At 40.9% G+C, this 13,021-nt stretch overlaps 1 protein-coding gene across 23 annotated transcripts in view; it reads right to left on the bottom strand.

Annotated features, from left to right (window-relative positions):
* CPEB3 (cytoplasmic polyadenylation element binding protein 3) overlaps positions 1 to 13,021 on the bottom strand; it is a 241,276-nt gene that overhangs the window by 59,671 nt on the left and 168,584 nt on the right. For 20 of the 23 annotated variants that reach the window (XM_033943205.1, XM_033943209.1, XM_033943203.1 and 17 more), the window contains one exon: positions 6,148 to 6,237. The exons of the other annotated variants lie outside the window; for them this stretch is intronic. In XM_033943205.1, the coding sequence (XP_033799096.1) occupies positions 6,148 to 6,237 (90 nt within the window). The remainder of the gene's footprint in view (positions 1 to 6,147; positions 6,238 to 13,021) is intronic. 23 annotated transcript variants of the gene reach the window in all.

Here is a 13,021-nt window from a genome sequence, read left to right as displayed (position 1 = left end):
GCCAAACTGAGCAATAATTTACATGTTTTAGTGTCCAGAAATAGCAACCTCTTACACAAACGTAGTCAGCTGCTAACAGCATCTCTTAGCCAACATGCATAATCTAACACTTTAAGTGACAAAGCAGCTGTTCCACACAACTACTCTTCCCCAGCACCCTGCAAACCCCAATTATTAATGACTAAACCATGTGTTATTGGGAATACTATTTTTATATCCAATAACAAAAAGTATATATGGTTTAGTCTCCAGTCTCTCTCTAACATTTAAAACATCAGATTTTAGAGAACAGTTTACATTTACAATTAGATTGAAAACCTTTTGCTTGTTATTTCTCCCCCACCCTTAACCAGGGCAAGTTACATATGAACATACAAAATAAGACATTAACGTTCATCATACAAATCAATACAATACAAAAATACACTATAACAAATTACATACTTACATATAAAATCAAATTGCATATTACATACAGATCACATCAACAACGAATATCATTTAAGGCAAAAAACTGGCGAACCTTAACATACATCAAAATATAAAATTACTTAAGGCATATAAGATGCCTCGATGGTAGGAAACAGTGATCACAACATGATCCGATTCAAAGTGGAAATAGAAATGCCAAAGGGGAGGAGGACCATTGCAACAGCATTCAACTTCAAGAAAGGGAACTATGATGCCATGAGGCAAATGGTAAAGAGAAAACTCAAGCACAGCTCCAGAAAAACACAAACGGTGAAGCAAGCCTGGACCTTATTCAAGGATACGGTAAACGAGGTGCAAAACTTGTATATACCCAGATTTAGAAAAGGGAGCAAAGGGAATCAAACAAAAGACCCGGCTTGGTTAACCAATGAAGTTAAAAATGTGATAGGAAACAAGAAAAAATCTTTCAAGAAATGGAAAAAAGATAAAACCGAGGAAAACTGGAAAGAGCACAGGAAACATCAGAGAGAATGTCACCGTGTGGTCAGAACAGCGAAAAAAGAGTATGAGGAGAGACTTGCCAAGGAGGCACGGAACTTTAAACCATTTTTTCGATATGTGAAGGGAAAACAACCAGCGAGGGAGGAAGTGGGACCCCTGGATGAGGGAGACAGGAAGGGAGTGATAAAAGAGGAAAAGGAGGTGCCGGACAGATTAAACAAGTTCTTCTCGTAAGTCTTCACGAAAGAGGACACATCCAACATGCCGAATCCAGAAAAAACCTTCAAGGGGGACCAAGAGGAAAAACTATTGTCAATAGAGGTGAGCCTCGAAGACGTACTCAAACAGATAGATAGATTAAAAACAGACAATCACCGGGACCGGATGGAATCCACCCGAGAATACTGAAGGAGCTCAGAGATGAAATAACAGAGTTACTACTAAAGATCTGCAACCTATCTTTGAAAACAGGGGTAATCCCTGAGGACTGGAGGATAGCGAATGTTACACCTATCTTCAAAAAGGGATCCAGAGGCGACCCGGGGAACTACAGACCAGTGAGCTTAACCTCAGTTCCAGGGAAGATGGCTGAATCTTTAATCAAAGACAGCATCGATGAGCATGTGGAGAGAAATAATCTGATGAGAACCAGCCAGCATGGTTTCTGTAAAGGAAGATCTTGCCAAACGAACCTACTGTGCTTCTTCAAGAGGATAAACAAACAATTGGACCATGGTGACCCCATAGACATCATATATCTGGACTTCCAAAAAGCCTTCGACAAGGTACCTCATGAGTGCCTGCTAAGAAAACTGTGGAACCACGGAGTGGAAGGAGACGTGCACAGATGGATCTGTAATTGGTTGAAGGACAGGAGGCAGAGGGTGGGAGTAAAGGGACACTACTCGGAATGGGAAGCAGTTACGAACGGTGTCCCGCAGGGGTCAGTGCTAGGACCACTGCTGTTCAATATATTCATTAATGACCTAGAAGCAGGGACGAAGTGCGAAGTTATAAAATTTGTGGACGACACAAAACTCTCCAGCAGGGTTAGAACCGTTGAGGAATGTAAAGAGCTACAAAGGGACCTGAACAAACTGAGTGAATGGGTGAATAAATGGCAAATGTGCTTCAATGTAGAGAAATGCAAAGTCTTGCACATAGGGAAAGGAAACCCGATGTACAACTATAGTATGAGGGGGATGGTATTGGGCAAAAGCAACCTAGAAAAGGACTTGGGGGTTCTAGTGGACCAAACAATGAAGCCGGGGGCACAATGCGCAGCGGCCTCAAAGAAGGCGAACAGAATGCTGGGCATTATCAAAAAGGGAATCACTACCAGAACCAAAGAAGTTATCTTGCCGCTATATCGGGCGATGGTGCACCCTCATCTGGAGTACTGCGTTCAATACTGGTCGCCGTACCTTAAGAAAGATATGGCGACACTTGAGAGAGTCCAAAGAAGAGCAACGAAAATGATAAAGGGCATGGAAAACCTTCCATATGCCGAGAGGCTGGAGAAACTGGGGCTCTTTTCCCTGGAAAAACGGAGACTTAGAGGGGACATGATAGAAACTTACAAGATCATAAAAGGTATAGAGAGGGTAGAGAGGAACAGATTCTTCAGACTGGCAGGGGAAACAAGAACAAGAGGGCACTCAAGAAAATTGAAGGGAGACAGATTCAGAACAAACGCTAGGAAGTTCTTCTTCACTCAGAGGGTGGTGGATGCCTCCAGAGGAGGTGGTGGAGCAGAGTACGATTTCGGGTTTCAAGAAGGGGTTGGACAGGTTCCTGAAGGAAAAGGGGATTGAGGGATATAGATAGAGGGGGTACTATACAGGACAAAATGTCTTCAGAAGAGGATCATTTGCAGGTCACTGACCTGGGGGGCCGCCACGAGAGCAGACTGCTGGGCATGATGGACCTGTGGTCTGACTCAGCAGAGGCGATGCTTATGTTCGGCATCATTATGCCAGATAAAACAGATCTTATGTTCTTATGTTAGGCATCATTATGGCAGATAAAACAGATCTTATGTTCTTATGTTAGGCATCATTATGCCAGATAAAACAGATCTGTTACCAGCACTCAACAGTCATCACTCCTTCTCCCTCAACCTAACTCAGACCTTATATTTCATCTTACAGAACAAATGTCTCTCTAGCATTTTCCTAAAGTTCTGTAAATTTTGCAGTTGGCGAAGGTTGTTCCACTCCCTGGGGCCGATGCAGTAAAAGACACAATTTCTGGAAGAGGAAAGCCTTAAGTCCCGCACAGATGGAACAGACAGATCGCAATGCTCAACTGAGCGAAGCAGTCGAGCCGACTCATGCGGCAAGATGCTTAGGACCAAGTGTTTAGGGGTCAACTTCTGTAAACACATGAAAACATTTACCTAAAGCTTGTAACATATCTTGTTCTCTACTTTCAGCCAATACAACCTTATAGAATATTCCGTTACATGCTCACGTCTGTCCAATTTAAATAGAGAGCGTACCACCAAATTCTGGGTCACCTGAAGTGCACCCAAAACTGATTCTGGTACTCCCGAGAACACCAGACTGCAATAATTGAAAACTGACAAAACCATCGGCTGCAACACCTTCCTAAACAATGTGCATGAAAGGAGGCAAGCAATAGTGAAAGAAAAGGTGTAGAATAGGTCAATTTCCGAGCTAAGGATTTTTCTTTCATCTTTACAAGCCTTTCCTCTACTTTATAATGAACCCTGGACTAATAGCATTTGTTTTTGTTTTTTTTTAATCAGGAACATTCTGCCAACACTTTGTGCTGTTAAATGGAGACTAACAGCTTGTATAGATTGCTTTTTGCAGTGTTTCCCTTATATACATGGCAGGGTTGAAACCTTAGCTTGCCCTGCACCACTGGAAGAGGAAAAAATAAAAATAATTTTTTAAAGACAATTAGAAAAGAAAGGAGAAAAAAAATGATCTCAAATAGCATTGCCTTTTTTAATATAATTTCTTCACAACATTCTGGGAAACCTTCGTTTTCACACTCATTCAGTTGAGTGAAAAAGCTAAAATGAAGAAATTAAGGGGACAGCCACACTACAACTCTGGGAAAGCAGTTTCATCCTAGCATCCTCATGTGACATCAGCAATGTGTGTTCTCTGTGAAGGATGCACAATACTTTATTTTAACCCTTGAAGTTTTACTCTACAATAAAGAACAAGGTATATAAACAACTGGAAGCCTTCTACAATCCCCAACTGAATTATCCTTTTTTTTTTCAACAAAGTTCCAGTTTCTTGCAGATACAAAAAAATCTCCATTATCACCATGCCTGGTGGTAAACGTGCCAGGGCCCAGGCACAAATTTGTGAGGGAGCCCAAAGTCCATCCAGCAGGCTGGCAGGTTGTATCTTCTATAATAGTGTCTTCTCTTTTTCGAGCCGGGGCACACTAAACCTAGTGTCTTCAGCTTGAGACACTCAGAAGTGCGCTGGCGTCAGCGTAATGACTTCATACGCCTGCGTGATGTCAGCACGCTGTCAGCACTTGCACAAAGACCCTTCAAATGGGCCTTGCGCTGAGAGGACCTACGATGGAGAAAAGGGCCGGCAGAGAGAAGAGGTGTCGACGTTGGGAGATTGCTTACGGGACGTGCCTCTCTTCGTGAGAGACCCGTCCTGTAGACAGCCGGCGCCTCTCCTCTTCCCCAGTGTATCACGGCACACCTGAAATCTCAGAAGGCACACTGGTGGACCGCGGCACATAGTTTGCGATACACTGTCCTATAGCATCAAGTAGATTTGAGGCTCCCTGTAACATGGGAGCCCAGAATGATTGCCCTGTTTGCACCCCACCAATTCTGGCCCCAAGGCCAGCCCAAAGATATCAGACACCCTAAGACCAGTCCTACTCAAACTTTCTCCTGCCTTGACCCCATGGTTGCAGCCAAAGTGATACATGCTTCTGCTGAGCAACATCATGATGCACTTTTACTTACATGTATTTTATATATTGCTCAATAAATAACTGTGTTTGTCCAGATTAAGATCCAAAATGTGGCATATGTGACTCCATTCAGGGTCATGACCAACAGTTTGGGAAGTGTTGCCCTAGGCGAAATGTAAGCTACCCATGGGGGGAGGGAGTGTGTATGACTGAAGACTCTACCTCTGCCCCCTCCTTGGTATAGTATCTCCCCTTCCCCTCCCTATGCTCCTCAGGTTGCCAGCCTCTCCCTTTCCATCTCTACTCACTAATGTTGCCAGCATCTCCCCTTCCCTCTAATCATTCACTCGCAGTTGGCTAGCATCTCTCCTTCCCTACTTCCACCCAGCATCAAATGCCTCCCCTTCCTTCCCTCTCCCCTTTCTGTGCTGCTGCCAAAACCTCTCGAACCTCTTTTCGCACTGGTCCCGAATTAAAAAAGCCGAGTACTGCACATGCCCTGTAAATAAAGGCCTGTACTGTATCGCTGCAGTGTCCAGCCTCGCACTGATGAGAAATCTGCCTCAAAAGAGGGTGGGACAAGGCAATGCTTCAGTGCAGGTTTTCTGGGCTGGTGCAGGAGGTGGTAGGGAGCAGCAGGGGCATGTCCAGCAAGGGAGGTGGTAGGGTTCTTGTATGCAACAGAGTTGCATCACTGCCCCCTAAATTCTGTAAACCTAGGCAGATGCCTAGTCCGCCTAGTGGCAGGGTCAGATCCGACTGTCACAAATTTAGGCTTTTACATGTAAGGCAGGGATCTTTAGTTTAGGCCAGTGTATGGCAACTGGTGTGCCATGGTGAAATTCTTGGTGTGCTGCAAGACGCTGGCAAAGAGAAGAGGTGCTGGTGCCAGCTGACTGCCTACTGGACACATGCCTCTTGCAGTGAGAGGCAAGTTATCAGCCGGCGCCGGCACCTCTCCTCTTGCAGCACCCCCCACTGGCAGCTCAGGGCCCCATCTGGAGGACTTTCACGCATGCGCTGATGCAACGTGATGACATCACACATGCATATGACATCATCACATCAACGTTTGCACATTTCCAGATGCCTTCCAGCCATAGCACAGGGTTTAGTGTGCCCCAGTTTCTAGAAGTTTGCGAGACAAGGGTTTAAATAATAGGTTTTCTTTTTGTTTTGTTGCAGAAAGCACCTTTCATAAAATCAAACCAAAACTCTAAATTAAAATGTCTTTAAAAGGAAAGTCATATGCTGGAATGAACTAGCTCATTTCGAACAAAATTGAAATACCTTTAGGTGGAAAATATGATTTGCTTTCTGCTTTGTGAGGCCAGTCTACCACAAGTGGTCCAAACCGACGAAAGCTGGCAGTTATCTCGTCTATAAGAGAAGATATAACAAAAAGCAAAGGGTAGATAAAACAAGGAATCTCCAAAAAGAGATATATATCTACCTTTTATAGACACCATTTCAAATATAATGAAAAAAAGCCTCATTCAGGTGGCTCCTTTAAAAAAATAAATAAATTTTTTTAGAGCTCAAAATTAAATGTAGGAAGGAAAAGGCTTCTATACAGCCAGTTTAGTGCATGTATTAAAATTAACAAGCATGCTACACCCTGGTAGCACATGCATTAATTAAAAGCCTATTTAGAAAACCTTTGGTCCCCCCCTCCCACCGGTACATTAAAAACATTAACATGCAAGCATATGATGAACAGACAGGAAGCATACCAGTGACTTTAGTTGCCATTAGTTTGCTTATCAATAAAGCATCGTGACAAAGGCTAGGTTCCAAAGCACTCTAAAAGCTTTAAAAATAGTTTCTGTAAGGGAACATCAGTAAACAACTACACGCAATCAGCAAGACAATTTTAACAATCAGGAAGGGGCAAAGACTTTGGCCGCCTTCTAAATACATTAAAAAAAAAAAAAAAGATAGACACAAACCTTTCCCACACCCGCAATGCAAACAAACTGCAAAGTTTTATTGCACTAAATAGGTAGAGGAATATGGAAGTTAGATCCTGTATGGCTAGAAAAGGACACTTTTTTGGCAAGGGGCGTAAACTTTGTGGTAAATTTGTGGGGGGGGGGGTAAATTTTTGTGCTAGGCATGGTATACTAAGTTTATTACTATGATACTAGTACTGTAGTCTAATATTGTTATGATTGTGGGCTGTTTTATTTTGTGGTGTTCTTTGCCTTTGATTTAAGATATATATATGTAAACTGCTTTGACCTGTCTACTAGAAAAGGAAGTATAGCAAGTAGGATAAATAAACATTGGATTAGAGCAAGGCCGTAGTAAGCTATGTGTGGACAGTAGGGAGCCCAAAACTGTGTCCTGTTCATTGCCTTCCCTGATTGGCTACAATGCAGTGGGTGGGTTAGAAGCTACAGAGTGCGTGTCACACGTGGTACTTTTCCAGCTTGGGATAGTCCTGGATTTGAAACTGCATTAGGAAAGTGCTACTTTTTGTACATCAATCTCTATATTAGAAGTTAAATTCTTAAACCAGAATTGAATTAAAATATTACATTTTAATGTCTTTCAGTTATCAATTTTTCAAAATATTTCTATTCAAATATGTATGTTTGTTTCAAAGACCACAGGAAGATTTTAGTCAAACATACTTACTCCCAAATTCTGTATATGACACTTAAGTTTTGTGCACAAATTGATGCTCACACCCAATTTGCACACACAGATTAATTAACAAGCCTAATTGGTGCTGATAACTGACAAAAATTGGCATAATTAGAAGTTACACACACAACTTGGTAGATGTATTCTTTAAGTGCTGTGTGCCGGTTGTAGTGTGCAAATCTATAAAGGGGATCTGGCCAGGGGAGAAGAATGGGCATTCCTACAAGTTAACACAACAAAGAAAAATGGGGAGACCCAATGATCCACAGTGAAAACAATCCACCGATGAAAACAAAAACTGTGGATACAGATGTTCTGGAGATAATTTATTAAACACTGACATATAAAACCATGAAAATTAATTAAAAAAGTACAAAGCATTTTTTTGCTACTTCAGCTTGTCTGCGGTGTTCTTTGCTCACATGTTTAAAGACAATAGACTGTTTTCAGTCCAATTCTTTATATGTGAGGTTGCAAACCATTGGTCCCCTGAGGAAGGCGTGTTCGCCGAAACACAGACCATGTAGGGTCCGGTTGGATTTTTATCACAGTATTTTTTATCATTGTACTTTTTTAATTGAATTTTCATGGTTTTATATGTCAGTGTTTAATAAATTATCTCCAGAACATCTGTATCTACAGTTTTTGTTTTCATTCCTACAAGTTAAGCACACTGTTATAGGATATGCCTGATACATGCTCAAGTTAGGCACAGGTATTTAGGCCTGGTTTTCCTTGGCCTAAATGGGTGCATCTAAAACATATGATGCTCACTAGCACTTAGCATGATTCCAAAAGGTGTTATAGAATCAAGTTAAGTGCTCAACATAGATTTTTGGGCACTGTATATAGAATATGGCTCAATTTCTCAAATAAATTACAAATTGCTCAGTTGACTTTAAGGTTGAAGTTCAAAGTCAGCATCAAAAGGGATCAAATAAAACAAGTAGTGAATATTTTATTCTACTAATAAATGTAAATTCAGTCATAAGCTTCTAATTAGTCATTTCTTCTATTGCCAAAGTATTCTAAAACTGCCATCTTTAAAGATCAAGCGTAAGACAACACTGTGCTCAAGCTACATTATGGAACATTTTCTTCTGCATTCTATGACCTTGTGTGTTTAATTTTACGCTTACTCCTGGAATCTATATATGGCACTCAAGTTTGGGCACAATCCCAAGATGCACATGCAACTTAATTGGCTAATAAACCATTAATGAATAATAATTGGATTCTAACATCCAAATTATGTTAATTGGCATCAATTTTGGGATATGCGTGTGCATCTGGCTGCACACTAATCTGAACTGCCAGGTACCCAAAATATCATAGTGCACAAATCAAAAGGAGCATGGTCACAGGAGGGATATGAGCGTGCCAGGGGCATTCTGAAAAGTTACGTGCACTGTTACAGAATAATGGATCAGCATGCCCGACCTGAGCATCAGCAGGTGTAAGTCTGGCACCCAAAGTTAGGGCATGGCATTCCGTGCCAAGCACTATTTCTATAAAGGGCATATGCCCTATATAGAAACACACTTAGCACCAATGAATGTCGTAATCCACTTTGAAAAGAAAAAGATGGGTAAATTGAGATACTGTAAATAATCATTCAGAATTCCATGTGTTTCATCTTTGCAGATGAACGTGAAAGGAACCAATTATTAAACTAAACATTAAAGATCTTAGCAATTGTTTATACTGCTCACTTGCCTGCATATGTAGAAAAAAGGTCTACAAGTTATTTGCCTGTAAATTTATATTTTTCACTGGAAGAATCAGGTTAAAACAGATGACAATGAAATGATTCTCAAGTATTCCATTCAATATAAATGATTTAGAAGCACTTAAGTCAATGCTGTCTGCAAAAGTCCAAAAATGGGAATTTCTTGCAGTGCAAAAACACAGAATTGGACAATATAAATCAATATATGGACAAATTTTTATCTGTTTAGTAAGGAGCTATTGTTTGGGACAGACCAGGGTCCCAGCCATAAATTATCAGTTCAGCAGTGAAATTCAGCTGCTGTATTTAAGTTTGGGCTGCAGATATATCAGGCCTATCTTATAAGAATGGAAGAGACGAGCACAGAGCACTACTCCTACCTCCTCAAACTCCAACCCCTGCAGCACATTTAAAGGATGTAGAGCAGAGCTCACCACCTTATGAAAGCAATTTCCAATTATGCGTCTCCTAAGCTTTCTACTCTACAGCTTTGACCAAATCCTGTATGAGGAGAAGCTCTAAAAACTCTTCCCCCAGCAATGGACAGTAAGTAGAACTTAATATTTAATTATGCTCCAAACTCCTCCTCCAATTGCTACCTTTTCTTGACCTGTTAGTGAACGGACTAAACATGGGTCTGACTTTCAGGTTTGTGGGATTCGGGCAGAGATGGAAGAAGTTGCTGAGGGTATCCCACAGGAGTGTAGTCAAAATCTCTGGTGTTGCCAAAGTAAGGCTTGGAACATACTGAGAGGGTTTTGGAGCACTAAAATGAGGATGGGAATGCCCAGAAAAGCATTCAGAACACTCAAATAATAAATTCTACCCCAAACAACATACAGAAGTTGCTTCCAGGAAGGAGGCGGGAGTCTGTTGAGTTGGAAGGAAATAGAGTAGAGGAAAGTTTGGGAGAGGTGTTCAAGAAAGTACTTGCAAGTATGGGTGGAGATAGAATGAATCTTAGCAGGTATGGATTAGATTCCAGTAGGAATGGGCAGGTGAGAAAGCTTACTTGTTTTCAGCTATGGCTGTTATGTTAAGCTCCTTGGTAAATTGTGAGATCTTCTCCACTACTAGAACGTGGTGTTTTTGCTGTCTCTCCCTCATTAGAAGAGAATAGAAAAGTGTGTTTTTATGAAATTTCTTTCCCCATATAACTCTCTAGAATGGACCACTCCCCATTCACAGTTGATGAAGTTAACCACATAACTTCTTCTGAACAAATAAATCCTGGTAAAATTGAAAACTATGATCGACCAAAAAGAAGGCAAAAGTACAAAAGGTCAAATACTTGTACAACAGTTCCCAATCAATCACCTCACTGCCATATCCCCAAACCACTCTTTGGAACTACCAGCCTGGTGAACACCAGATCAGTCACTAAGAATTCCCCATTGATCTATGTCATTATCTGTGAATAGCATGTAGACTTCTCAGGAATAAATTGAAACCTGGCCCTATGGAATTATAGAATTAGCATTTTCTGAACTATGTCCATCAGGTTTCAATATATAACAAACAAAATTAGGGAGACAGGGTGGAGGGGTAGTAGTCCTGACTCAGGACACACTCTGCAGAATTACCACTCCTATCTAACTGACCCATAACCCCTTGTAATCCAGCAGCTCATTGTACATTAAGCACCTCAGAAGATATGATCTCTGTAAGTACTCCTCGATCTGATTACATAAGTGACCCAAATTTCTACATATGGAACCCCCAACACCACCACAACTGTCACAATTTTCCAATCCTTAAAAATGCTAATGTACTAGACTTAGTATTTTGCGAGGGAGTCAGTGCCCTAGAATATTGAGATGGTGGTGTTAAAAATATACCCTGTATCATGGGATATACTACTTTCTAATCTATTTTTCTCTAAGTAACCACCTGAAGTGGGTGGTGTTTTCCAGACAAGGAAACTAGACTGCTGAGAATTTTCTAGAGCCCTTGGACTATCCTCATGTGAATGAAAAGACAACTACAATGTCAGAGCAGGTTAATATTTGGTACATACACATGCGAGCAGTTAATGCTGTAGAGGCAACTGCCCTATTTACCTTGGTTCTCTCCTGAACTTTGGACCCTTAAGCATGAAGGATGGAAACTGGAAGGAGATGGCATGAGCCTTGCCTGCCATGAGGACAGGCTAACTAGTAGGAACTGCATGACAAAATACCATCAAGTCTCAAAAGCAGCAAAAAAACAAAACAAAACAAAACAGTATACCTCCATTACCAGAAGTTCTAGGTGGTTTACACTAAGAGAAACTGGACAGTCAGTGAAGTACAATCATTCAGTAAAAATACAAGTTACAATCTTACAACCTTCAATTTTTATGAATAATATTGCAGAAGGGTTGTCGGGTAAGATTTGCCTCTTTGCAGATGATACCAAAATCTTCAATAGAGTAGACACGCTGGATGGTGTGAACAACATGAAGAAAGACCTGGCGAAGCTTGAAGAATAGTCTGAAATTTGGCAGCTAAAATTTAATGCTAAGAAATGTAAGGTCGTGCATTTGGGCTGCAAAACCTGAGGGAACGGTACAGTTTAAGGGGTGAAGAACTTATGTGCATGACGGAAGAGCGGGACTTTGGTGTGATTGTATGTGATGATCTTAAGATGGACAACAGGTTGAAAAGGTGCAGGCAAAAGCTAGAAGGATACTAGGGTACATAGGGAGAGGTATGGTCAGTAGGAAAACGGTGGTATTGATGCCTCTGTATAAGACTCTGGTGAGACCTCATTTAGAATATTGTGTACAATTCTGGGGGCCACACCTTCAAAAAGATATAAAAAGAATAGAATCGGTCCAGAGAAAGGCTATTTAAAATGGTGTGTCATCTTCGTGATAAGGCATTTGGGGACAGACTTAAAGATCTCAATCTGTATACTTTGGAGGAAAGGCAGGAGGAGGGGAGGTATGATAAGAGTCGTTTAAATACCTATGTAACATAAATGTGCATGAGTCAAGTCTCTTTCATTTGAAAGGAAACTCTGCAATGAGAGGGCATAGGATGAAGTTAAGAGGTGATAGGCTCCGGAGTAATCTGCCGCTTAGATAACCTTGATAGGCGGTATATAAAATCCTAATAAACTTGAAACTTGATATGTTTTACCCTCTCCCCTCTCTCTCCCTTCTTTTAACATGTAACTCTCCCTCCCTTCTCCCTTCTTCCCTTACTTTCATGTTTGTCCAGTTTACGTCCTTGGTGTGCACTTTTATTATTTTTTAATTATTTATTTTTTTAAATTGTTATTGTAAACCGGCCAGATACTTGTTGATGGTCGGTATATTAAAAGTCAATAAACTTGAAACTTGAACTTAATGTGTGGAACAGTCTCCCGGAAGAGGTGGTGGAAACAGAGACTGTGTCTGAATTCAAGAGGGCCTGGGATAGGCACATGGGATCTATTGGAGAGAGAAAGAGATAATGGTTACTGTGGATGGGCAGACTAGATGGGCCATTTGGCCTTTATCTGTCATCATGTTTCTAATCAAACACACAAAAAGAAAGAAATTTTTTAAAACTTGTTTGCACAAGACTTCAAACCTCTGACTTCAAACTTGTTAGAAACTCTCTGATGCAGTAACCACCATGAGTCATTCAGGATAAGTGTTTATCAACTCTGCAGAGTTAATAGTAGATGAGTGGTTGAGGTGTAATTTAAAGGTTGAGATGGTATAATGTTATGATTTTTGCTGATGTAGAGGATCTTTATAACATAACATCATACGTCTTAACCGCGTAACCATGAGTTCTACACGGTTTACAAAAGATT

Source organism: Geotrypetes seraphini, chromosome 4, assembly GCF_902459505.1.
Source record: "Geotrypetes seraphini chromosome 4, aGeoSer1.1, whole genome shotgun sequence".
Classification (NCBI taxonomy): domain Eukaryota; kingdom Metazoa; phylum Chordata; class Amphibia; order Gymnophiona; family Dermophiidae; genus Geotrypetes; species Geotrypetes seraphini.
The sequence above is the reverse complement of the archived record's forward strand: the minus strand, read 5'-3'. Positions and strand labels throughout refer to the sequence as shown.